This window comes from Catharus ustulatus, chromosome 1 (assembly GCF_009819885.2).
Source record: "Catharus ustulatus isolate bCatUst1 chromosome 1, bCatUst1.pri.v2, whole genome shotgun sequence".
Taxonomy (NCBI): Eukaryota; Metazoa; Chordata; class Aves; order Passeriformes; family Turdidae; genus Catharus; species Catharus ustulatus.
Genome location: NC_046221.1, coordinates 16,867,946 through 16,895,583, shown reverse-complemented (window position 1 = coordinate 16,895,583; position 27,638 = coordinate 16,867,946). Strand labels below are relative to the sequence as shown.

Genomic DNA, 27,638 nt, shown 5'->3' with positions numbered 1-27,638 from the left:
TCTTTCACTTTCAAAAGAAGAAAAACTCAACACACAAGCAATTTTTACTAGGATAGCAAAGCTTTCCAGCTAGTCAACAGTTAATTTCCAAGAAAGACAAGCCACATATACCAGGTAATAGCCAAAACAGATCATTCTCAAAGCTCTGGTCACATTTGACACAGTGTGTTTGTTCTGATATGATAACAAGATAGCTAAACAGCAGTTAGTTTGTGATTTCACGCACAAAACCTACTTTTAGGTATCAAAGATGGAGAGGAGCAAAGTATGGCTAAATAGCAGGATTAGCACAGGTTAACAAGAACTTGCAAGCAGTCAGACCAGCTTCAGGTATCTTTGGCCTATGTTGAAACAAATATATAGCATAATTTAAAATTTGGGGAACTGGATAGAGATTCTCACTCCCAGACAACATAATCCAGTCAGACAAAGCTCAGCTTTATATTGATTTGGAGAAGAAAGAAAAAACAGTTCTTCCAGGAGCACAATATGTTTCCTTTGGGAAGCAAATTTAAATGAACTTGTCAAACAAACCCCTTTGCCATCACAACTGAGCGCCAGGGACTATTCCAGCTAATCCAGAAGGAACTCGGATGTTGAAGGAACTGTTAATTATTAGCTGCTTCCACTATTTGTCTTCTTCAAATCATATAAAATAATAAAAAACCCAATAAACAGTTGAACAACCGGATGTAGAATTAAAATTTAACTATTTGCTTCCTTAGAAGTAGCCTCAAGGCCAAGAGAAGCACAGCAATGATACAGCAAATAGTTTTACTTTTATTATCCTGCGCCACAGATACCACTCTACCCACGTGCTAGAGTGTGCTAGCCCAGAATAAACAATTTACAATAAAGAGAGACTGAAGTGTCTCTGGCCAAGCTAATATGAGGGTATCTAAATATTTTAATCAAGATTACACATATGGGGGTATTAAAAAAGGAAAAAGAGAAAATTCAAACTTCAACAATCCTTTTACTCCTTAACCACTGCAATGTAAATTTACGAGCCAGATACTTGCACAGCCACCTCTCACTAAATGCATACACAGCTGGGAAAGAGCAGAGAAGAAAAATAATAACCTCTACCAAATCAACTCCACTAACCAGGTACCATCAACTTCAGGTTGTCCTGACAACTCATTACACCAATACCACAAATTTACACCAACCAAACATCCTTTAGATTTGTGTTAAATTAACTGATATTGCAGAAGTGCTGTGCAGGAAAACTCCATTTCTAGTTTCCTACTCTACTCCTCCCCAGTTCCTCAGGAATGAAGCAGTAACAGCACACATAATCACCTGACAGAGGGGACAGGAGAAGCACTATGCCACGCTCCACAGCTCTTTCCAGCTACCTGGAAAAAGCTGTCAGGCTTTTGGGAAGAGCAAAGGCTAGGGGAGAAAACAGCTTCCCAGTTCTCAAAAGTGAAAATGGCAGCTTTCAGGTAAAACTCCCAAAAAGAGAGACTAAGATACAGGGTAGAAAGTTACAAGGTAAAGAATAAAAAAAAAAAATCTAAAAAAATCAACAAACTACCCCCAAACAAACAAAACCCACCAAAAAACCCCACTCACCAAAAAAAAAAAAATAAAATCACCCAAAACTCAAACCACTACATGACTTTAAGAAGAACAAAGACTCACATCACGGACAATTCCTTGATCTTAAAAAACCTAACATTCAAACATATAACACCAAAAATAATTCCTAAAATTATACCACCACTTTTAAAGACAGCTTTTCAAGTCATTTCATGCAATGCTTTTAAGAACTTTCACATCATACAAAAAATGCCCTGTGCCACACAGAGCTGCAAACCAGTAACTTTTCCATTTGTCCCTAAACTCACGCAGAGAAGAAGGAATGTATGATCATAATCCACAGATTCCTTAAGTTGCCAATTTCTCTAAAGCAAGGAGACAAGGAAGACCAAGCAGGTTGTTACTGGCAGCAGTTTTCAGTAATTTTGGCATTGTTTCTCTTTTTTGCTTTTTCAGTTTGTGGTTAAATATAGGGTTGGGTCTCTTGCTAACACTTTATTTCAGGCAAGTAGAGTCCCAATTACAGGGCATCAGTGCTATACATAGCTAAATGTCAGCAGAATAGATTACAATTTCTTTATCCAAACAAAACCCAGACATAAGACATCAGCCATGCAAGCAGCATGACCTGCAACCAATTCCCACCCCCATCTCCCTACTGCACTTGCTGCACTCACATGTCCTGAGGCTCAGCAGCCTGTTCTGCGCAAACTTGGTGCTGTACTTCCCCAAAGGAATCTGCTCCATACCTCAAGTCCTGTGTGCACTTTGGGCAGCTCAATGCAAGAAGGACAAGCTATCAGAGTGTGTCCAGAGGAAGATGACCAAGATGGTGAAAGATCTCAAGGGAAAGCCATACAAGTGGCTGAGGTCACTTTGTTTCTTCAGCCTGGAGAAGTGAAGGTTGAGGGGTGCCCTCATCACAGCTGACAACTTGATGATCCTTAGCAGTCCCTTCTAATTTTAAATTATTGTATGCTAAACACTGCATCATTGAATTCCAAATTAATGGAGAGAACAGTATTTCATCCATTCTATACCTGAAGACTGAGATTCTCTTAACCAAAGGGCATTGCTGGCAGTATAAGATAAAATAATTGCTTAGGGAAAAAAAACCTTGAGACTTCTAGTCAAAGACAAGTCAATTGAAACACTAGATTTGACGTATCACGTCACAGCAATCCATTAAATATAGTATCTTCTTCCAGCAGAAACTGTGCCTGATGTGACACAAATACTGGGCAAAGGGGCAGGTTTCACCCTGAACCTTGTCAGTAGAACTATAGGACAGTGCAGAGAAAGTTTAGTTTCCTCCCTCAACCTCTGGTACAACTGTCTGGATTGCAAGCTTACTTCCTTTACATTTCAAATATGAAAGGCAGCATCTGTTCTACTGCCCACAAAAAAAAAATCAGTCACAGCTTCAGATTTAATTGGTCATACACAGCAGTAAAATACACATAGTTAAAAGTTAAAAACTTTGTAACACAAATATTTTCTACGATAAATTCACACACCCAGACTATAAAGTGTATTAACCAAAAGAAACATAACCTAAGAAACAAACACTAAGGTGCTTTCGGCATCCTTTAATAAAACAACCCAAACTCTCACTCTTTGTTCCTAAAACCAGCTTTAATATTAATCCTTACTATCATTCTGCAAAACTACAGATTTCATTGTCTTCCTATCTTTTATACAATTAGCTTCTGTGAAATGAAAATAAACTGGTGAGACTAAAAGCAGCAACTTGCTCTGTTTTAGAAATACAAATTTATTCCACTGATACTTCCAGAAAGAAAACCTATTTAGCAAGACCTTTTAAATAAATGAGTTATGGTTGAGTAACAGTGCTGAAGAGTCCTGGACAATGCACACTGCACAGGCCACCAGCAAGGAAGTCAGTTTGATCTACAGTAAGAATAATGAAATCCCCAGTTTTAATGAGCTCAGACAGCTAACTTCTTCAGAGAGAGCAACATTTTATGTCATTATTTTGTAAAGAAAATTCAACACAGAGAAATGTGAATATATTTAAACTGCAAAAAAATATTCTACAGAAAAGAACAATTAAGGGCTGAAGGCACACCAAGGCATGAAAAAGCACAGGTGAGTGCTCTGGGGTTTTATGACATCATGTACAATCAGGTATCTACACAATGTTACAAATTATATATTTCACTAACTCTTGATTAAAGTGCTAGTAACTCATGTATTTGACTTGAAACTATTGCTTACATATTGTCTGATCCCCACCAAGATACTGTTCAAGAAACAAGAAATTTACCTACAGAAATAACTTAGTTTGCCTCCCTGTCTTGTCCAGGAGAGTCCAAGCACTAGGCAGGCCTGGCCTCACAGGAGACACGGAGAGCAGAGCACCGGTACAGCCAGCATCAGTCACCCTTGTTTATCACACACATTTAGTCCATGGGGATCTCCTCCAAAGTATGAGGCTGTACTGGCATTAGAAATTGTAACTCAATTCCATTGATTAGAAGTTGTTTGAATACCCCAGCTGTGACCATACCAATTCAGTTACAGACCAAAACTGATCAGTCTGGTTGGCACCTGTTTCTTCCCAGTCCTTCAGCCCAGACATCTGGTTAAGTTAGCCAACATTTAAGAAGAATATATATAAACTGAAAGAAACTTTGACTGAGGTACTGCCCTGTTACCAGGGACTGGTGGAGTCAATCCTGTCTCTTAAGGTAGAAGATTGATGCAATCTTCTATCATGCCCAGTTAGCTATCAATTGTGTGAAATTCAAGTCCCCAGTTAGCTTTGAACAAATTTGAAGCCCCATACTAGAAGCTTTATATTGGTTATCTTTCACTTTCATAATAAAAAAGGGAATGGCTTTTCTTACCATTCCCCTCTTCAAGAGATGATTAAGACATTTTTAACAGTAACCAGGATCAAGTCTGCTAAAGCACTGTCAATTTGTCAGTCAAACCACAGAAGAAACTCAGTGCTAGCAACAAGCAACAGTTACTTGAGGAAAAGAAAGAGGGAGATGCTTTTTCCAGTTCCCAAAATTCCTTTAAGAATATAAGGATTTCAAGACCTCTTTATTTCACATAAACAATCCTTCAATCCAACTTTCACTAAGGCTAATAGATGCCTGAACACCACTATCTAAATTAATTTGAGAATCCTCAGAATATCCTGCCATGCCTTTTGAACCTTCATCATTAAAGTAAGGTTTCCTATCACTCTGAGGCATTTGGACATCTGAGTTTCACCTTGTGTGTTTGCTTTGTATGGGGTGCTGGCAATGTAGGAGGCAACTGAGATAGATTTAAGAGTTGTATTTCCAGAGCTGGAAACCCAGCAATGTCTTCTGGTAGGTTTATAGATAGAAGTTTCTCACACATTCTCTTCAGCATACAGACAAGTGACAATAGTAGGACAGGCTCTCCAGAAAGCTTCATCTCCTGAACTGGTAAATCCAGGCCTCTTAAGGTAAAGGGCTAGAGGAGCCAGATAAGCCATATCATGTAATCTGATATGCCACCTTCCTTTTCCTGCACAGAGGGCTCACATTCAAGAGCTTTTACAGATTGACACAATGAACTAAGGCCATCAACACAGACATATACAGCAACTTTCACAGTCCATATAAAATGTTTGCCGCCAGCAGAGGGGGAAAGGCTCATAAGTAAAGATACACTTTTAAAATACATTTCTATACATAAAATATTACTATATACATAAAAATAAAATCACAATGCTAACAATGCATTTTACTAATGTTATGCAATAGAGAGGAGGGTATAAAAAGTGTTGATTGCGGGCCTTATCTTAACAATTTATCACTATTTCTTCAATTATGTCTGAACACAGATTATATGTCAGTTCAATCCTATGGAATTAGTCCCTGATTTAGAATTTAAACCTTTATTTATATAAAACACTATCAGTTTTTTCTCTGATTCTCCTAGCAACTAGCATAAAGCAAACCAGATTTCAGCAATATTTGAAGAATTTTTTTACCTTCACATACATTTTTTTTCCTGGCATATCGGGACAGCTATAGGGGGTGAGTGGTCAGAGAGTGAAGCATACCACAGACATCCCATGTACTGGGGACTGTATGTTTTTATAATCCAGAAGCACAGAATGTAAAACAATAATGCACTTAGTTTCATAGCGAGTTTAAGCTTCATTCATTTCAAGACACATTTAACAAAAAACTAACAGAACATGTGCTTTCAAGTGTTTAATGAAGAAAAAAGATTAGTTCAAACCAAGAAACTGAAAACAGAAGCTAGAGAAACAGGTTTAAAGATTACTAGCCACAGACAAATAGCCTCACCTTTAGCCTTACTTCCAAAAGGAAGACAAGGATTCACTGAGAATTGGACCCCAACTGGATCCCAGTTTCCACAACACAACCTATGGAGAGGCACACACACCTATACAACAGCACAGAAAAGGAAAGAGAGGCCTGTTCAGCTAAAGGATTATTTCTACAGATACTTTTCAGGGCACCCTATTGGCTAATCTAATCATACATTCTGCTGGAGAAACTGAGCAGAAAGGGGACATGGGGCAAGGACAGACCAGAGGGGCTGGGAGTGGTCACACAACATTCTAGGACAAGAATCAGAGCAAAGAAACCAGCCCACTCGTCCAAGAGCCAGACTTGTGTTCATGCCTGGTTTTTTCATTCCTGGTGCCAAGTGTAAATGGGAGGACTGCTACAGAGGATACAAATTCATTGCTCAGACAGCACTGAAGGAAAGAAGATTCTCACATTATTCTCTTAATGGCTATTTCAGGCATGTTCATGCAAGAGGTTGATCAGATAAAATGGGGCACCTGATGGAAGCCAGTAGGTCTCACCTGTGAAATGTCACCTCATAGAATTTGGGTCTACAAATGAGAAACATCTTCAGAGAGATAATCACACCCCCAACCCCTGCTCCCTACTTTCCCCAGCTGAAAGGAAGATGTCAACACAGAGCATAAGGAGGGGAGGTCCACAGAGTATCTCTGGAAACAGGAAGAGGGATGTGGGAAGTAAGACTGGCAACAGATGGCAACTGAAGGCAAATGGAATTTCAGTCCTACAGAGGAAGAGATTTTTAGCAACTCTAGAGAGGCCCTTGTTATGGAAAGAAAACAGTTAAGACAACAGCCCTCCCTCCTCTCCATTGCATTGGTGAAATGCCAGAAGCACTTTGCTAAAGTTCACATAAGCATGGGGGAAATGGAACTTCAAACATCTGGAGTATGGAGGTCAGACAGCGCTGCAGAAGCAGCTGGCCCTGCACGCAGGAGGCGGCTGTCTGCCAGGATGTCAGCGAGTGAAGAGGTGGGATGGGTCTGTGGCTGAAAGCAAGAGCCTGGAAAACAGCAGATTGAAGTTCTATTCCTGGCTCTGCCAGACTTCCTGTGCTATGCCAAGCAAGGTTTGCTGCTTGGGCTTGGAGCCGTGCACCTGCAGCAGTACCAGGAATAGAGAGAGTACAGGTGGGCACAGGTACAGGCAGCACTGCCACAGCTGCCTGCTCTGGGCACAGTGGCAGCCCAGATTGCTCTGTTAAACACCTTTCACTGATGTTTTTAATTGCTAATGAAAATGTGAGTTACAGATAATACTTCCTGTACTTTGGCAGAACCTACTGCCAATTTTAACCATTTGAGCAAACTAAACGTATATACACTGCAATAAGAAGTGCATTATTAACATTATTCATTTAAAAAAAAGCACTAGCCTTACAATGACATGTGATACATGTTTATATGGAGTACAACAAAATTTTTTGTTCTACATAACTTCCTTTTCTTTCCAATGCAGCTTTCAATCTCAATACCTTCAAGGGCTTGAGTATAATAGACAGATGAAAAAAACCACTACTAACGTAGATCTCTGTGGGAAGACAGAAGAGGAGACAAGGCATTTATCTCCACCCGCCTCTTGAAGTCTATGGCTTTTCAACATCCAATGTCAGGAGCGGGGGAAGAGAAAGAAATAGCTTCCATGGTGTTATTCTCTGTTCTGACACAAAATCCCTGCTCACTCTAGAATATGGTTCCCAGTCATTTGCAGGAGATTCAGTCGTGGCTGAACCCCACACCCCATCACTTCACAACAGGAAGTACAGATCCATCTCTGCATCAGATCAAAACCACAGCACATGGCAAACTAACAACTGATAACCATTCACTTGAGTTTCACACTATGACAAACATCTTTCTGAATGTCAGTTCTTTTACTCAGCCCTTCCTCTGATCCACCACCTCCCCTTCACCAAGACAGGATTCCAACAAGAGGACTCTCAAGATACATCCCCTCTCCTCTACAGTTCTACACTGTGAGCTGAACAGACATTTCAATGCTTAACTGACACCAGCTGCTGATTAAAATGAGTTTTCAAAGTGGAAGACACTTCAAAAGAGAAGTGTTTCAACAGTACAAGCTGATGGATTTTTGACAGAACAACATTTGGGATGTGTAGTCATGTTACATTTGTATTCAGCCCTAAAAAGCACAAAAAGCAGATAAATGCTTTTGATTATGCAAAGTAAAAATTCCAGCTGTATGTGTAAGTATATTTCAGTCTGTGAAATTAGATATCAGTAACTTCATTTTTTTTTCTGGGTATTCCTGAAGATATGCATGACTAAGTCAATTCAAAAGAAAAAAAGAAGAAAAAGAAACTAAATATGCTTATGCAAGCTTCCAAATAAGAGTTCCAACCTTTTAAAGTAGCTGATTGAGTTCCTCTTTTCCTTACTGGAAATGCACTTGTCTAGAATTAAACAAAACATACAAACCTAAATATATTTTTGACTGTAGGGAAGCACAACAGAAAGGAAAAATTAAATGGCTTCTTCAGTAGTTTGGACTCACTAAAGAACCACCATGGGAGTAGAACAAAACTGTATGTCAAACGAAAAGCATTTTGTGTGCCAAAAAAAGCAACTCCATAGGAGATGAACATGTGCAATTGCAAAGAGCACTGCAGGTGGCTGAAAAGGAAACCATCTAAAAAAAGCCTATGAAAAATAAACTCAACAGAACAAGTCTGAATTTTCTGAAAGTTTGTCTGAGGTAAGAAGCTGATATAGCTGCAACAATGATGAGTCAGAATACTCATGATTAAAAAACAAAAAAAGTCCAATACTCAATACTTCACATTTAGTTGTAAGCTGGGAAGTCAAATTGGGAAGAGCTTGGGACAGAACTCACACCAAGAAAAAGGAAAGTGAGCTAATACTGCCTTATCCTGAATGTATCACTTCTTCAGTGCTTTATTTAATCAGTTCCAATAGCAAAAATAAAACCTTTTCCAATAATAAAGGTTATGTTATATAGATGGGATAGTGGATCTATTGTATATATCATTTATTATGCTAAAGAATAACAAAACACACACACAAAAGCTATTCTCATTTATCACGTGTATTTACTTCAAAGTGGTCTGGATTAGTTTTTAGACACATACTTTCTTAAAACAAGAAACTCCCAACCACCAAATGACCTAAAACCAACAACAACAACAAAAAAACACATACACAGATGCACAAACATAGACACAAACACACCTGTCCCAAGCAGCCCCCTTGTCCACATGAATTCAGGGTCTATGAGATGTCCAAGGCTGACAGTTCTGAGAGAGACTGTTTCCCTCACACATAAAACAAGGACAGCATATGTTGGAATGATGATGGGTATCCTTTAGCTACCTGCAGACATAGTTTGATTACAAATTACCCAAGGCACAATGTTCCTTCTATCCCTCTTTGATCTTACGTCATCTGATGACTGATCGTGATACAAGCTAGTGGGAGATGTGCTGGTTTTCAGCTGGGTCAGCACCACACCAGGAGTAACTCACGGGTATTAAACAGCCATCATGTGGCTAAAGGCCACACTATCTATACCACAAATCCTCTTGGATTAGTGCCACAAACACAGCTTACCCTACATGAAATGTCCATTTCTCATTTCCTAAGTGTTCAAGAGTTGAATATTCCACTTTGTCCAGAGGAGAACTACTAAAGTTGTGGACTTTTAAAAGAATTTTTAATAATAAAAAAGTAGGCAAGATGCTACAGCAAAGAACTTTGTTGCAGGACTGTGAGGTGCTATTCCAATGGACAACCACATAGCAACCACCAACAGCAATTTGTTTCCTCTTGTCCCCCTCTGCCCATCAGTAAAATAGGGTGGCAGGAACAACCCTCAGCCAGTATAGATTCCAATACAAAAGTTCTCAGTGCACATATTCTACTTTATAGTTCGCTTACTACTCATACTATCTTCTGCATATTATTGTAGCAAAGAGCTCTTCCATATCCCTTGAATACCAAAACAACTAGCATCTGACAAGTTCCTTGCTTTTGTTTTCAAAGAGAAATATAGAACAAAATGAATCAACCTTCTTAAGCTGCCTGTCCTTTCTCAAACCCCCTTCAGCAAGAAGGTACATCTACAGAAGATAAGCTTAGAAGCATCATGAACTTCCATCAGCTCAAACTTCTTCCAAAAATTGAGTTTCCACAGCATCGCCTGTTAAGATATTCAGGCAAAAAAGAAGAGTTGACAAAAATTCCCTCACTTGTTTCCTAAGACTGTGCTACTATTTTGGACTGAGTCATACAGACTTCTTGCAATTTGGGATATATTAAGCAAAAGTAGAAGACAGACAAGCAATCACAAGCATGTATGACATTTACCAGTTTAACAGGGTGGGAAGGAAGGGCCAAGGCAGAGATGGAATTGCTAAGGTTGCTCTAATTCTCCACGGCAATTTTTACTTCCACACACAACTCAAACAGGAAGTTGCACATTGTTTCTGTAAATGGATTTCCCTTAGCCTCCAACTCTTGGCCACAACTGATATGAAATACTGCAGTTACATCTGTTGGTAACACACAGATGGCCTCAGAAGCACCAGCAGCACTTACCCCATACTGAGCCACAACCTTATCCACCCCAAACTTTCTCTAAGGCAGGGGTTGCTGGCAGAGGCAGCCTGGCCCAAGAAACTGTGCCATTATTCAGCCCCTCCATCAGGATCACATCTCAGACTTGTACATGCACACACCCAAAATTAGTATCTTACTCTATCCTGTGCAGGAGCACCTGAACACAAACACTGCAGACTGATGGCAGGTTAAAAGACAGTACAAGTCTTGAAGAGGATCTTATGTGTAGGCACAGACACAGGCACACCACTATGTCCCTGCTGCTGAATGTATTATCCTACTATTGCTACAGTCACTTCATTAGACGGATCATGTGCTCAGAAATTAGCCATTTCCACTGTGCAGTCATTAGCATAATGATTAAATGTGATTGCAAACACTTGGGGAGAAGCAGAGAATCAGCCACTGGAGAGGACAGAGAATGAAGCCAGTCAAAGGAAGCTGCTGGAGGGCTGAAGTTTTCAAGACCCTGCCTCCAGGATAACTGAGCCCACAATTCAGGTAACAGGGGGCAGAGAACAAAACACTGACAAGAGAACAGCAGGAAAAAGACTGGCCATCTCCTACTGTCATTTTAAGCAGAAATTAAACATATGCTACACAAACATTGACCAATGAAGTGTTTACAGCTAACTGAGGAGGGCAGAGGGGTGCGCTGGTGAGGATGCTCCCAACACCACGGTGGGCTATAAGTCTCTGAACCACACCATGGAGTTTCAAGAGGAAGCTCTTCCATACCACAGTAAAAACCACCACGGACATGTGCATGACTGGACGCTGACCTGTGCACACTAAACACATACTGAAGAGTCACTGAACGCCTGCAAGAAACCTGAGTGCACAGGAAAGGGGTGGGCATTGATATATTGTTCCCTTAATCAGGGAGGGAGGTGCTGCTGAGTTCCCCCAGGGATGAAGGGGTACATCACAACATAATTTAATAGGCTACAAAAAAGACAGCTGTGCAAACTTCTGTGGCCTACCTCCCTCCACGGCTTTGGTAGAGTCTGGGGAGGTCAATGTTCTTTCTGGATTTAAACTGTGTGTATCCAGTCAGCAATACAGACAGTGTGTTTACTCCCAGAAGTATACAGATAATATAAACAACAACTACGCGTTTGTTTTAAGAACTACCGCGACTAAGGAATCTCGGCAAATGGGAAGGAGGGGAAGAGGACTCAGGAAAACTATCCAAGTAAGATCTGCAGACTGCTCACAATCTGCTTTCCCAGGATGTTTGTTTAAGTCACATAATTATTTGCAGAACCTCTGCTTTCTAAAAATGCATGTGGAAAAATTCATTCCACATTTTCTTGAATCAGTTCCTACTGATTAGATGATGTTTTTCAATAGTCTCAAAGTAGGTGATCTGTCATTATTCAATAATACAGTATTTTCTGAAACATATTCTAGGCAAACATTTCACATGAAAACCAGGATTTTAAAAGTTTTTCAAATAATTTTAAAATGTCAGATATATTTAGTCCAAGTATTTCAGCCAGCTGTAGTGGAGAGCAGCTCTGAAGAAATTTCTGCATTGACTGAAGGACTACACATTAATGCAGCTCGAGGAAATACAGTCTTAAAGTTATTGAGCTGAAAATAAGATGCCAGTAACTTGGAGTTGTGGTCCCCTCATTCTCCTTTTGCTCCCACATCTGCACGTCTAGAAGTATGAAGCAAGCTAACTGCGAGTGAAGCTTGATTCTCTTGCTGCCAGCCAGCGGCACACTGCACTGCAGGAGGAATTTGCTGCTTAAAGCAGCAAAATCCCCAGTGATTGAACTCTAGTTTTGCTCAGTGAGGGCTTATGGAAACCATCCCCCAGTCCCTGAGCTTTTTCTTATTTATTAATGTGCCACAGCGTGAGCTCAGAAAAGGGAAAAACTTGTTATTTTAACCAAAGCACCATGAATACCCCCATAAATTCTCTCCAGTTTTAGCATTCAAATTCCAGAGTACCATCAAACACAACCACTACATCACAAGTGCTTTAAAGCTGTAATAGATGCAGCACTTCTGAGGGCAGCTTCTTCACTGCCATCAAAATAAAGCATTAGCAGACATATCTACAGGTCTGAACACCAGCCGTAAAACAAAATTAAGCATGCTTAACTACACACCAGGTTAGGATGAGGCTAAACCAGGGATATGTAAGCGGTAAGATGGCCATCCTCATGTGCAGAGTGGAACAAATGAAATGAAGGATGACCTGGCTCCTATCACTTTATAGGTGATACTACCCTATCGGTGCTGGCTCTTAACATGACATTTAGAATGCATGAGGAAGCTAAATCAAAATACAGTGACACAGGTAGGAGATTAGATAGCTGAGAAAGGCTAATTTGTTTCAGGCCTTTTGATTGGACTTCTCTTTACCTTAATGACTCAATTACATGAGGTTAGAACATTTCTGTTGTGATTTGGAGTTTCCTCCAATTACCAAATGGAGATTGTCCTCAATTACTTCAGCATCTCACTCATCACCACAGCAGGCAAAAAAGTCCCGAGACAGAGTACTGAAATAACATAATATTTCTGCCATTCTTCCACTCTCAGAAGCCATAATCAGCCCAGACACATACACAGGTCAACTGCATAATTTCAAATAAATCTAAGTTTTAATGAAAAGAAATCCAAGAACAATTTAGAGGAATACATAAATTGCTAGTTCACTCCAGAAGGTATCTTATTAGCTTACCATACACTACCTAAGAGCTATTAAAGAGCAAAAAATATGTACCCTGCTCAAAAACTTCAGTTAGCCCCTTGTTCAGCCTAGCTTCAGTGACAAACCTTATCCACAGCAGAACTCATCTCTTCTAGTCCTGTGCTACATCTGGCCATTACTGCATCTTGCTCAATACTTGACTTCACATACGTAAGAAAATCCTATAAATGGACAAGGAAGGATCAGCTTCCCAAAGACGACATTTATCTCCTTTCCAGTCCAATAAAGGTTGATTTGTGGTTTGAAGGCTTATCTTGCAACCTTATATAGCCTAGTTTTGAACACAGTTCAAAAATATTAACTTAAAATGAAAAAAATAATACTCTAAGACACTGAGTTCAACATGCAAACAGAAATTCCTACATTCAAATCAAGCCTTTCAGTCATTATTCAATTTCCATGTTTTTATATTTTCAAATGATACCCCAACTGACTTTTTCTGAAGCAATGACATATTTTATTATTTCCATCATGACTCTTCTGAACTCTAAGGTCCCCATCCTACTTGTTCTTTCTTTATATTTAGAAGCTTAATAACTTTTAATCATACCCTGTTGCTCCTGGTCTTGCCACACAGAGGAATTTGAGATAGCATGACAAGATCAGGTTGATTATTATTTCTCTCTTGAAAGCAAGGACAGAGAAGCCAGTTAAAGAAATAGAAAGCCATGCTTTAGTCCTGGTGTGAGACCATGCTGAATTGCACCATTGGATCCATTGTAAATAATCATCCCAGGACAGTATGTGAGGGGAAGAAGCAAATGCTTTTAGGCGTGAACAAGTGAAGTTAACATTAGACATTAGCATTCATTCATTAAGAAGTCATAGCTACTCATTAGATTCTTACAGAGAAAGCAAACAACATACAAAACCTGTGATTCTGTGGTCACATATTACTTATTACTTATTTTTATGCTCATAAGATGGAATTAGACACAATACTAGCCCAAATTATTAAATAAATAATATAACTATTTGTTGGAACCAGAATTTAATATTAGAGAGGAAAATGACAGCTTTAGTAATCTATTTATTGGAATTGAGAAAGAGGCACACATATTTTTCTGATGGTTACTTCTACATGCATAGTCAACAATCCAAACAGGAATGACTGAAATAGCAAATGATAGCCTTAGCTAATTGTCACTTAAAATGAGCTCATTCAAAACAGAGTTTTGTCAAAAAATAAAAATCCTATATACAGTACAGCTTTTAAACAAATTTACAATTTCATTTCCACTACTGCCACAATGCCCTCTCTGTGATGGCACTAGCAGCAGGGTCAGGGGAGAATCCACAATATTCTCCAGCAAAATAAACTGTCCTAAATAAACAATGTTCAGGGTAACCTATTTAAGTCTTTAGCCATAAATTGTATCACCCAACACAATTTCACTTTTTTTTTCTGCAGTACAGTGAAGGGAAACTTCCCTTTGTGGTCTGTGACTGCCCCGGTGATGCAGAGATGATGCTGGGGAAAAGAAAGGATTCCCACTGGGGCTCAGGAGCCACATAACACATAAGTGTTTAGTAAGAATAACATAGGACAGATTTTCACACTTCATACCCATTTTTTCAAAGTTACAGAAAAACAACAGAAGTTTTCCCAGCTTTAGAAAAGCAGCTACCAAGTCATTCACAGACCTCCCATGAACTAACAAAGTGTTCTCTGTATATATGACCTGTAAGGGGGCCTTTACAAGACATGCGTAACAGATATCAGTGGGTCCCAAAAGGCTGCTAAAAAAGAGAATAAAGTCAAACCAGCAGCAGCATAAAAAGTGGCAGTGTTATTACTGGCTTATAAACACTCATGTGAATCATTACTTGGTTTTCCACCTGCAGATCTAAGTTAACTAAGCATTTATGTGGCCCCAGTAAAACCAGCCAGCAGAGAACACTAAGCAATTCCTACCTGAACAGCACAAGAAGTCCAGCCACAAGCACCCAGCAGGATGAGTTCTTGTGCTTGAGTGGCAGCTTCAGTGATGCTGTACAATGAATGCTGTTGTTACTCAATCTGCTCCACAGTATGCTTCTTCTACTCGTTTTTCCCCTCTGTTTCCCCAAAAAGAGTCAGCTCAAGCACACTACCCAGCTGCCACAAAAACCAACATCCCAAATAGCTGCACTGGATGGCACGGTACAACAACTGACTAAATGCTTTGGTAGCTGGCTACCTGCTGTTTTACTAGGCACAATGTTCTTATCACCTCATACACTGCATTTGTGCAATTAAAACATTGACAGAGATAAAACTTCAATTTCATGTAAGCCAGGAACTAGTCATATGTGAAGACTGCTGGTTTACTAAGACTTGAAATAAAAGGAACATCAATTTCAGGCAGCAAGCTCATCAGATTCATCTGAAGGAAAAAAAACAAAAACAAGACTCCTTGGAAAGTCCAATATGTGACTTCATATCAGGTTACTGACGCATTTTGTCAGATATGAGAGGCTTTCATTAAAAAGACTGCACAAACACTGATGACTCCTTTGTTACACAAAACTGTCCAAAAGGACCTTCGGGGTCATGTTAGCAGTCCTGGATTTTTGGCTTTGATTTCAAAAAACAAGAGACTGCATCAGGCCTCTTAATTTAGTATTTAATGAGGTATCTAGAGCTTAGAGCCAAATAACCATTGAGCAGAAAGAAGGTTTTAATGGTCTAAAACGCATTGAAAACTATGCATTCAGACTGCCCTTCTATCAGACAGTGGAATGGGAATAAGCATATGAAGGAATTCATGACAATCATTAAGGTAAGCAACTTTGCCCATTTCCCAAAAATATGTTCAAAACCCTGCATTCCACAGGGGGAAAAGGAAAAAAAAAAAAAAGTGTGAAACAGAAGTTTCTAGTTCAGTTTCGTCTTTATCAAAGCAAGCCATCACAGAAAGGCTGACATTGTGGTTGCCCTCTCAGAGGCATACTTAACTAAGTATCACGGGGGTTGCCTTGGTTTGTTTGTTAGTAATCTGCTGGGGTTTTCTTTTTGACTGAATCAGCTGAACTGCAAAGGAATTACAGATATCCTACATGTCTACATTCGTTTGTGGACATAAAGGGAATGTCTCAGCTGAATGGGTGACAAGGCAACTCTTACATATTATACTACTTTCTGAGCAATTTATACAGATCATGTAGAAGCTGATATGCACAAAGTTGACAACAATTTTCATAAGCAGACAGATAAACAGAGCAAGCACAGCACAACTTCTTGGAGCCTTGGCCTCTCTCAGGGAGAGAACAGGAAGAACAGGATGTGAAGCAAAGGCCACAGAGATAACTGTCAGCACTTTATTAGGAGAGGGAACGTCACCCAAGGCAAGTTTAATCTAAACAAAAGGTGCAAGTTTCTAGCCATATTTAGAGTATTTGTGGCTGCTGGCAGGCACGGGCTGTCCAAGAGAACCAGACAGAAGACATTATCTTTCTAATGTATACAACATTAGATGATGCACTAGTTCCTGCTGATACTTTTGGTCTCTCCACACACTTTTGGATGTGTGGATAGGAAAATTTGGATGGAAGTGGAGCTTACAAGATTTGTAGGTATGTGATGGCAGTTTCTCCCCTGACTCTGTAATTATGTCCCCATCCCCGAACCAATTAGTTCCTACAACTTATGACGGGCATTTCAAGGATACAAAGTCAACTCTTAGGATACATCCAGCTGCTACAGTGCAACACCGAAGAGAGTCCTGGCAGAGGTCCGGTGCTGCTGCATCACACTCCAAAATAAAAATGCTTTTTCCAACTCCATGTACTAATCTGCCAAGCTTCAGCTTATGGTTAGCTGTTTAACATTACATGGTCACTGTCAAGCAAAAGACTAACTGCAGAGACAGAAACAGACTTAAGTACAACTAGGCTACCATAACATCACTGCTTTGCTCTTTCTTTATCAGACCAAACTAACACAACTCCTTCAAACTCTCCTAGCAGGCTGCATGCTCCATGCCCTGACCATGGCTGCATTCCTCTCTACTGGACTGTCTCCAGTTTCCTCTAAATCACTCTTGAACAAGGCGAAAAAAATCAACTCTGACCCATCACTCCAGATGAAATCACATCATTGCCTTTCATCTGTCAGCCACAATCTTCCCAAGGCAGCCCCACCACACTGCTTCACTTATCCAAATAGCCTTGTGGTGCTGGCTCATGCCCAGCACAGCACCCATCAGCACACCAGCTCCTCTCCAACCCATTGCTACTCACAGTCACCTTCCAGTGCATAAAAAGGCACTCCAGGCCCTACCCTAGGGTATAGGACCTTGCACCTTGCCCAGTTTCCCAAGGTTTTTGCTGGTTCAATAAGAGTCCTGAAGCTCTGCCACTCAGTGTATGAATCACCTTACCTAATTCAGAGTTAGTCCCAGATTTGTTGAGGATATGCTTTATGTTCTGAATGGTTTCCAAAGAATGTTCTGAACACTGTGGGTTCCAGTACTGACCCTGCTTCTTAGCAGAAGTCAACCGTTTGCTAGATCTGGCTAATCTTCTCTCCAATTAACAGTCCTTCCATCTAGTGTGTATGTTCTTCAGGTCAGACACAAAGGTCAGGGGTCTAAGCATATACTTCTTTTTAAAGAGGCACCTTCAGCACAAAAGTACCTGGACAGCTGTACTTTGGAGGCACAGTCATCATCAAGAGGATCTGGAAAGGTCTTTTGCTCCCATCCATAACTGTACAAAAGTACTTCACATAATTGCTTGTTTCTAGGTATGACCATCCACACTCACCAGCAGATTTTCTACCCTCTTTCTACTTCTTGGTTCTCAAACATGAATTAAACTGTTAGAGTGTATAAAATAGAAGTCTCTCTGAGTCCCTCAGAGAGAGAAAAGAATGCAGGGATTGAATTAAAGCCTTTAGAGAAATTAAAATATATTAAACCACACAGATATGAAGCAAAAGTGTAAGTTTTAGTTTTAAGTAAGAAAGAATATAATTTAAGTGCCTTGAGAGAGTAAAAAGCTCTAAAGCCTAGTTCAAAGTTCAGTAACTTAGCTCCAGACATAATGAAGACATAGCAGAACATTGTTTGCATTTCTAGATAGAATAGATAGAACCATTTATGTGAATAGATAGAACTATATGTGTAAATTTTGTGTAAGGACTGACACTACTTTTGTACTTTAGAATTGAGTTCTGGTAAGTGTAGGGAGAATGTTTTGGAATCATGGTTTTAGCTGATTAGATGATTTATGAATAAAATCCTCTATATTGGAGTGAGAGAGGAAGAAGAAAAGGAGGAAGAAGAGGAAAGGTGTGGGAGCTGCTGTTACTTCTGCTAGAGACTCTATGCCAGAAAGCTTTTAGCACGGACTTTAACACTCTGAACTCTTTGCCTTTGAGATTGATGTATTCATGCAATAAACAACTTTACCGCAACCAACAACTGACTGCCCTTGTCTCTTTGAAGACCCAGACACACAAAAATCTCAACATCAAACTCTGTTGTGATCATACAGCCCAATTCCTAAATGAAGCATCACATTAATCCAAAGTACACACACACTCTGAAAGCTCTTCCCCACAAAAACTCAATCATAAAGAGTCACCAGTGTACCTGCACTGCCTTTCACCTCTTTAAACACCAGAGACAGGCTGAGCATGTGACAGCTCTTGTGCTCCTCTTCCCTGCTGAACATCAACTTGCTACTACGTAGGAGTTCACCCCTCACAGCCCCAGAACATGCAGGACTTCTCTGAAATCTAATCAACATCAGTCCTGACTGGTAGCTAACCCAATGGAAAGGTTTTAGTATTTGGGACTGTCTATCTGCGATTGAACACAGGCTAGGAGGATTCAGAAAGGAGGTTGTAGAATTCAGAAAGCCTACAAGAAGACATCTGAATATCTGCACTGTTGCCCCAACTTTACCTACATAACCACACTGTAGCAACATACGGCATTTGGCTTTCTGCTTGCACACAGCGCTTGAATTACACATGCAATTAATCAGACATGGACATGGTAACAGGAAAGATTCTTCTGAACTAATTCAGAGGAGTTTTTAAATTATTTTTTTAGTTCTAAAAGCTTGTAACTTTAAATGGTAACAAAAGATGTGCATGTATCTTTTTTGCTGAGAGTGATGTTTTCAGAATACATTATTTTGCAATAGTCCCTATTTCACTTTAGAGGAGAGCTTCAGATGCAAAAGAAAATCTTCACACTGAATGTTTAAGAGGGGCAGTGTTTCCTGGTGAATATTATCATTTCTTAAAAAGGAGACTATTGCTTTCTTCATGCTTGGATTTAAATACTGAACTATTTAAAAACTGTTTATGTAGAGGGGGGAAAAAAGGAATAGCTGCTACACCCAGTGCTGCAGCTCTGACAAACATGAGTGCTGATCTGGTACATTTTTCAGTTTTGACACAGTAAACAAAGATGTCCCTGTCAACCTCTCTCCTCTGAGAAATATGGCTGTCCCATCTTCATTCTCTTGAACTCTGTGGAAATGAAGCAGCAAAAAATTTATCTTAAAATATATGTTTTAAGTCAACTCTCATATCCAAGAAGAGGAGAGGAAGAGCCAAGTACAACCAAGAAACAGTGCTGAGTACAGAGGGATGATCACTTCCCTAATGCTGCTGGTCATGCTACATCTGACACAGGCCAGGATGGCACTGTACTCTTTACCATCAGGGCACATGCTGGGTCAGGTTCAGCTTGTGTTGAACAACACCCCCAGGTTCTTTACAGCTGGGCAGCTTCCCAGATACTTTTTCAAGCCTGGAATGCTGCATGGGATTGTTGTACTCCAACTGCAGCACCTGCCACTTTGTCTTGCTGAACCTCAGACCATTAGCCTCTTCTGATCCATCCAGCCTGTCCAGATCCCCGTTCAGACTCCTCCTGCCCCCCAGCAGATCAACACTTCCACCTCCCTTGCTGTGTGTGCAAACTGACTGAGGGTGTTCTCAATCCCCTCATCCAGATCACTGATAAAGCTACTAAACTGGCCCCAATACCAAGCCCTGGGGAACACTGCTGGTGATCAGTGACCAGCTGGATCTAACTCCATTCACTAACACTCCCAGGCATGCCATCTCCACAGTTTTCCACCAGCAAAGAGCACACCCATCCAAGCCATTAGCAACCAGTTTCTGCAGGAGATGCTGTGGGAAATGATGCCAAAGGCTTTACAAATGCCCAGGTAGACACAGAGATGAGAGCTCTCTCATCCACTACATGGGCACCTTGTCATGGAAGGGGATCAGGTTGGTCAAGCAGGACTTGCCTTCACAAACCGATCCTGGCTGGGTCTGATTCCCTGGTTTCATGTGTCACATGACAGCACTCAAGATGATGCATCCCATGAACTACCCTGGCATCGAGGTCAGGCTGACAGGTTTGTAGTTCCCTGGATCCTGCATTCAGCCCTTCTTGCAGGATGGTGTCTGGCACATTTGCTAAGTTAATGCCATCAGTGAAGTCCTGATGCTCGTGTTGGTGCCAAGTATACACTTATTATCTTTTTCCCCCCAGTTCTTGCCTAACAGGGTAAGTAGAATCCCTTATACCAGAAGGGTTTTCAAACTTCTCCAGAAGAGTGTCCAAGACTCTGTTCTGCTGTATCACAGCAGCTTGGAAAGGTCAAGTCAGTTTGGCAATACTCCAAGTCAATACAAAGGATTTAAACCGAAGAGCTGAGTTCTATGTGTACAGCCCCTGTACGGGTGTAGTAGATGATCACATGGCAGGTCATTCCAGACCCAGGCATTCCAGCTGAAAGACAACTGTAACTACAGAAAATACAGATGCAGCTGGGCAGGTTTTTGCTCTGGCTGCTATGTGAAAGCCATTCCCAGAGCTGTTCACTGCCTCCACCTCAGGAAAGTGCTCCCTCACCAAACTGCGATTACTCATGTGAAGCCTCTGTGTTTGTGCTCAACCAGAAACCAAAGCCAAATAATTTTTTTTTCCTATGAAACCAAGCACAATTTCCATCTGTAAAATTAGGCACCAGTAGCAATATAACACACCAGCCTAACACCTAACTTTTCATGAGTGTTTTTTCCAGTGAAGAAGATATAAAGCTAGGAAAAATACAGGGTGGCTACTAATCAGGTTTAGCCATCCAGGGATTTAGCTTTGAGTCATTCTGGAGAACATGCATAGTGAACTGAAAGCCAGTATGGAAACAGAATCAGACTGTGCTCAGAAGAGCCACAGGACTTTCTTCCTTAGAAGAACTATCAAATTGTACCTTATTTCACAGACAGTTGCTCTTTGCAAAACCCAGAATCTAGTAAATGACTGGCAATGCCTCAGTTCTGTGTTTCTAGGCAATACTTCTTTCACAGAAAAGAATGCCATTTTGAGAATTTGTTCATCCCCATGTTTTAGTAACATGAAAATATTCACAATTGATACAGGCACAGGAAAAGACACTCTGGAGATCCCAAAGCATTTAAAAACAGTCTATCACAGCAATTGTACAGCCAATTTAAGAAAGGCAGTCGAAGCATTTGAGCAGAAACACTTCAAAGCAAATAGCTGAGCTGGTATGTGTGCATTATCTGTATCCAGTTTAATTCTGCAAAATTAGTCTGCAGAGGTTCATTTATAAGCAAGGATTAGTTTCAGGCAAGACCAACCAGGACAGAAACTACAAGCAAGTGACCTTGGTAAAACACTCCTCAGAAGCTTTACAAAGCACTGATTGTTCACAGCCTTTAGCAAACAGTTCATGTATCAGGTGACTCAATAGCTTTCAGCATAGTGCCTTCAATCCAAGCAGCAAATAGTACAGTGGGTTAACACCTTTTACGCTAGTATCAAACATTTCGGTTTTTTCCATGGTTAGTCATATTAGTAGGTCAATAAGAATTTAACAATAATCACTTCATACACACACACTGCAGCTCTCAAAACACTTGAGAAAATATATGCTCAGTATAAGAGGACATCCAATGCTTGGGAAAGTCTGTAGATTCAGTTCTTTATTCAATCATTTCTTAAGAGGTAGTCATAATCCCAGCATCTCTGAATAGTTAACAGAAAACAAAAATCAAAAAAACTTATCTACAGCAATTTCATTTCCTCCTACTTTCCTGTTTCAGTGGCAGGTACTGGTTTAATACTTCACCACAGATTTTAGCATTGTTTAGTTTTCAGCACATGTTAACTTCACGTGCCTTTTTGATAGGTTTGTTACTAGGAGGGCCCTTCCATATGGACTGGAATCTTCTCCCTGCTGACATGCTTTTGATAAAACCACTGTGCTGCCATTTCACAGAAAGATGTTTAGACACAACTCTAAAAAAACACTAAGAGAGGTTAGCAAGGCTGGGGAGGGAGACAGAGACAATAAGAAGCATTTTCTTTCTCATATTGGGTCGAAGGTGTACCACCAACAGGTTGCTGTTTGACCAACTAAGGTTTTTAATTCACTGGCTGCACTGAAGAACATTTCAGGTTGCGTCTTGTGCTACTTGTTCATGAAATATCTCAAAGAAACATACGACAAAGCCCAGTGAAGATCCTACTGAATTTCAGTAAGAGCATGACAGAGTGGATATTGGGCTGTTAACAACTCCCTCAAGTCCATTTCAGAACAGTAATGGAAGGATGAAATAACAGAGTCCTGTCCCTGCCTTCATTGGCACTAACACGGCACACACCTGGTTATGCAGCCACTTCCAGATTAAACACAGCAGACATTTTTGGCTGAGTAAGCATACAATCAAGCCAATGATCAGGTACAAGGCAGGCAGCAGCAGCAATACTTCCCCCCCCCCACCAGAAGCAGGCAGCCAGGGTGAAGCTTCAGCCAGGGAAATACAGACTGCCACAGAGAGGGATAGGCCTAGTCTTTCCTGCAATCTGTTTCCATGTCCTCACTGCAGAAACTCCAATAATACTGCAGTCACAGTACAAGTCCTGTCAGTTCATTCATTTAACTGCCTTGGCTGGGAAGGAGTTTGACTTGACCAGGTAGTGGCAGCATGTGAACCTCTCTCCCCTTCCAAACAGCACATGAAACTATATCCTGCAAGGCCATGAAAACAAATTAACTCACTGCATGTATCAAATAAAATACCACCTCCCATATGGCACTTCTAACTGGATTTCCCTCAGAAACAGAAACCTTCTCTCAACCCCTCCTTCAAGTAGGGCTTCAGATCTTGAAATCTTAATAATTAATTCCTGCTTTGAGTATAATTCCAGCATTCTTGATACAGGAAGTATTTTATTTTGGTCATGACCTTAATCACAAAGCATGCTTCATAAATATTAGAAAGAAAATAACCTCACCATTTTCTATCACAATGAAGAAGTCAATATATACTATCCAACTCAATACGAAACATGATAATGCCTTCTCCAACACTGTCAGTTCTCTATTATAAAAGAAAAAAGAGATTACCTGGGAGATATGGTTGATGGAGGACTCCATCCTCCGTAGCTGGGACGCTTGGATGTCCAGCAGTTGTAATACATTGTTGGCCAGTGCATTGATCTGATAAGCAACACTGGCTAGAGACTGAGTTGTGTAGGCTTTGGTCTCTTCTAATGCTTTCCTTTTATCTGGAGCCTGTAAAGCAAAACAACAAGACATCTGCTTTAGACCAGGAAGAGGATGGGGAAAAAGGACAGGAACAAAAAAATACAACCTGTATTTGGAAGAATCTGTAATCAAGAAGGTCTGATTGAGCAGCCAAAGTACTTGATCTGCATGAGATTTTTAAAAATCTCAACCATACAGAGGAGATAAAGTATTCGAAAATTTTTTAGAGATAATAAATTTAGATGCCAAGGAATAATTCATTCAGTAGGAGAAACAATACTATGGTGATTTGTTGGCGTTGAGTTACTAAAGCCTGCCCAATCCCTCATTTTCCAAAAAGCCTCCAAATCCCCATGACCACTGAAATGCTCCTTTTGCCATTTCTTATGAGGTCATGCAGCCCAGGCTAATTAAGACAGAAAAAATATTTTCCCACAATTGGGTGTCCCCTATTCCAGATGTCATCTACAAAGCTCACCCTCCAGCTATGCTGGCTACTACTTCCACAGACCAAGAGAAAGGCAAGTAGAGCATGAGGATGGCATGCACAAGGCTTCCTGCACACAGGAGTACTTGTGAAATTATCCCTTTTCTCACAAAAGTTTAATAAACTTTCCTTGACAGCTGAGAAAGTTCATCATTGACTTACAAGACACACATATTTTGAGGTATCAGAAAGGAATATATGCTTTCCCCTGAAGAGTTAAAATATAGAGACAGGGTAACTTTCCCACTGAAATCACATCTTGCTAAGGTGAAGTCCTCAATCTGTCCTGAGGCATGGCTCCCTAGTCAGAGGGCAGATTACTGTCCAAGATCAGGAACTGTTTACATGACTTGAGTTGCATGGTCCAAATAAGTCCCTCCTCCCTGGCAGGATGGGAGATAACACCTCTTCTACCATGGAAACACACAGACAGAATCCCTTTCAAAGTACTCCCTGTATCACACCTTAGGAGCTGACAGTGGAGGCCATGTACTTCACCTGTTATCCAGCTTGGAACTTGCAGCTATCCCTAGTTTCTTTTCTTCCACTTGCAATAGAGATGCACCACATTAGGAAGAGTTTGCAGTACACAACTGACTCAATGCTAGTGTAATTTCTTCCCAATTTTATGCATTTGTGGAACAAACAATAGACCTTAGCAACCAATAGAAAAGGTCCATATTAATAGCCCCTTCCAATCAGACTTTTATTTTTATTGTTGATTTCTTTGAATAATACTCTACACATTGTATGCAAGAGTTACAATGTTAAGCACAAAGCAAGAAAACAAAGACATTCCATTAGCATTCAACTGAGTCCTGTGTTTTCCACTTTCCACACACTTATTAATTTTTAAATTCTGCCTATTTTTAAGAAAAAAAACAGAAGGCAAACTGTTCATATACACTACAAAAGTTGCATCATGACCTAAATACTGCAATGTGCTATGCTACGTTTTGCTTACGTATATTTTAAACACTGGTGAGTTCCCCCAACCCAGAAATTTTGTTCCTGTTCGTGACTAACATTCCCAGCAATGTTTGACATTTATTAGTGACACTTGGTTAATGTCATCCTTCAAATGGAATTCATTCATATACAGACACCTTCTAAAATGTGAAGCAGCAAGAATGATTCAATGTAATCTGCTGCCAAAAGGCAGAACAGCTATTGCATGTACTAAGGACAGATCATGTAAAACTCCATTTTTCAGTATTTCCAAATGCAAATAAAGCTAACTTTCATCTAAAAAAAGTACTGACATTTCTAGCTGTCAGAAAAAATAGTAAAAGTCACTTTGCTTCTTTAGAAAACATAACCTGCAAAACAGCTACTAAAGGTTCAAGAAACAAATTTCTGAAAGCACTCTGGCTTTCCAAAGAGGCATTTTAAACTTCAATTCACCACTAGCAGTGACTTCAAAAACATTGTCCTACTGAGCGCTACAGCCTAAAGAAAACAACTGATAATTCACACTTGAACTTCTGTCACTATGGAAAATGGTAAAAATGCAGGTAGCAGATCAGTAGTGTCTGAAACAAAAGGTTTACTGAACGAGACACAACCAATTAAGCAGCAGTCAACATTAGTTTAACTTCATATAAACTCAAGTGGAGATCTGCAGCCTTTACTCAAGCAGTTTTCTTATTACAAAGTTTCAATTAAATACTATTAGGCTAAACACTAAGAGGTGACAAAGTCACAGCACTCACATTACTGGCATTGTTGAATGAGAAAACTTCAGTGTATAACAAGTTTCTTTTCATGTGTATGATTCATTGATTAAAAGCCTTGCTGCCATTTGTCTAAGCACCAAACGTTTTAGTTATTTGCTCACATTACTACTTTGGCAGCAGGATTAAATGAACGTAGATGAGTTGTGGAATGCATTTCATGTCCTATAAGAACTAGATTAGGAACAATTTCAAGCCTTGCAGATAATTCAGGCAATTTCAGTTTGCAGTTAGATTAGAACTAACTTGACATACAGTCTTTTGCATTATTTTAATGAGAACTGTTGGCATCCACAAGATATAAGCTAAAAGCTTCATAGACAGCAAAGGTGGGAGGGTAGAAGGAGAAGCCAAGAACTCTGCGACAAAAACAGGAGGGAGCCAAGAGTTGCAATGTTCTTCAACTGTTACTTTCACATCTCTTTTTAGGAAAAAACTGAAAGCAGACTAGAAGACAGCACACGTGTTTACATTCAATGTAATACATAAACACTAGTTAACCATTCAATTTTAAGACAACATAATACAAAGACCGTCACCCAACTTCTTTCCTAATGGTTCAGAACCACTTTGCGATCTGCTATTTAAAGCTTCAAAGAAACTTTTTTCCCCAGCTATCCCTGATATAAACAAAAAGTTGATCACCTTTAGCAGCAAAGTGGATATTCTTTACAGAACATCATAGATTTTAATGTTTCTTTCCTGTAAGTTTCCACCTGTATCCCCAGTTCACCTTTAAGTCATGTCACTATCATAAAATTGCTGTTTGAAACTGCTTCCACATAACTAGATTTAATACTAAAAAATTTAAAAAGAAAACATCTCATATAATTTAATGGGATACATAAAGAGACAGTTAAAACTGCATGGCAGTCCACACTGCATACCATGTATTTCTGTCAAACACAACTTGTATTATAAAGCTTCCTTGAAAATTTACATAAATAATATTGTAAATTCAAAACCGGTTCTGCACCCAAGCAATTGACACAATAAAAACAGAGTAGAAGCTTAATTACTGAGTCTTCAGTTCAGTGACATGTCAAGGTCAAATGATGAGGAACCTGTCCATCACTCTACAGCTGATCTTTACAAGTCACATCTTCTCCCTCTCTCCAAACTGCCACCCACACAGGCACAACCCCACAATGTAGTGTGTGCACTGTTCAAGCCATCTGCCTTCCCATCTCTCTGAGCTAATTCCCACCATGTGCCAGTTCATACAGCACACAACTGCATGTATAGGCTCCCTCCACAAATCTCATCAGCTCACACTGCAAAGTATCCTCAGAAGTCAATCTTTCTATTGTGAACACACCAGTCAGTATCTGTGGTCCAACCTCTCTTCTCCCTCTTCCAACTTCAGTTCCATTCACTGTGCTTGAAACCCCCCGTAAGATAAATTCCCCATCAGAACAACTAGCTCCATTTGACAAATGTCAGAAAGTAGCTTATCAGATCACACCAGAGCTGGCTGACCTAGCAAAAACAAATCAAAACACCTCCTTAGTATGTGGCATGGGTTGCTCCACATTTTTCATCTTCAAGTTGTTGGAATATGCGCAAATTCAAGCACAGAAAAACTCATCAGGATAAACTACTAACAGAGAACTGCCCTAAAGCAGCCCAATAATCAGTAAGTTAAACACAGCTCTTAAGTATTGA

The 27,638-nt window shown here is 40.0% G+C and overlaps 1 protein-coding gene across 4 annotated transcripts in view; it reads right to left on the bottom strand.

Annotated features, from left to right (window-relative positions):
- The window catches only part of ABI1 (abl interactor 1), a 78,730-nt gene that overhangs the window by 31,312 nt on the left and 19,780 nt on the right, over positions 1 to 27,638 (bottom strand). For all 4 annotated transcript variants that reach the window (XM_033055947.2, XM_033055956.2, XM_033055940.2 and 1 more), the window contains exon 2: positions 23,613 to 23,780. In XM_033055947.2, coding sequence (XP_032911838.1) covers positions 23,613 to 23,780 — 168 coding nt within the window. The remainder of the gene's footprint in view (positions 1 to 23,612; positions 23,781 to 27,638) is intronic.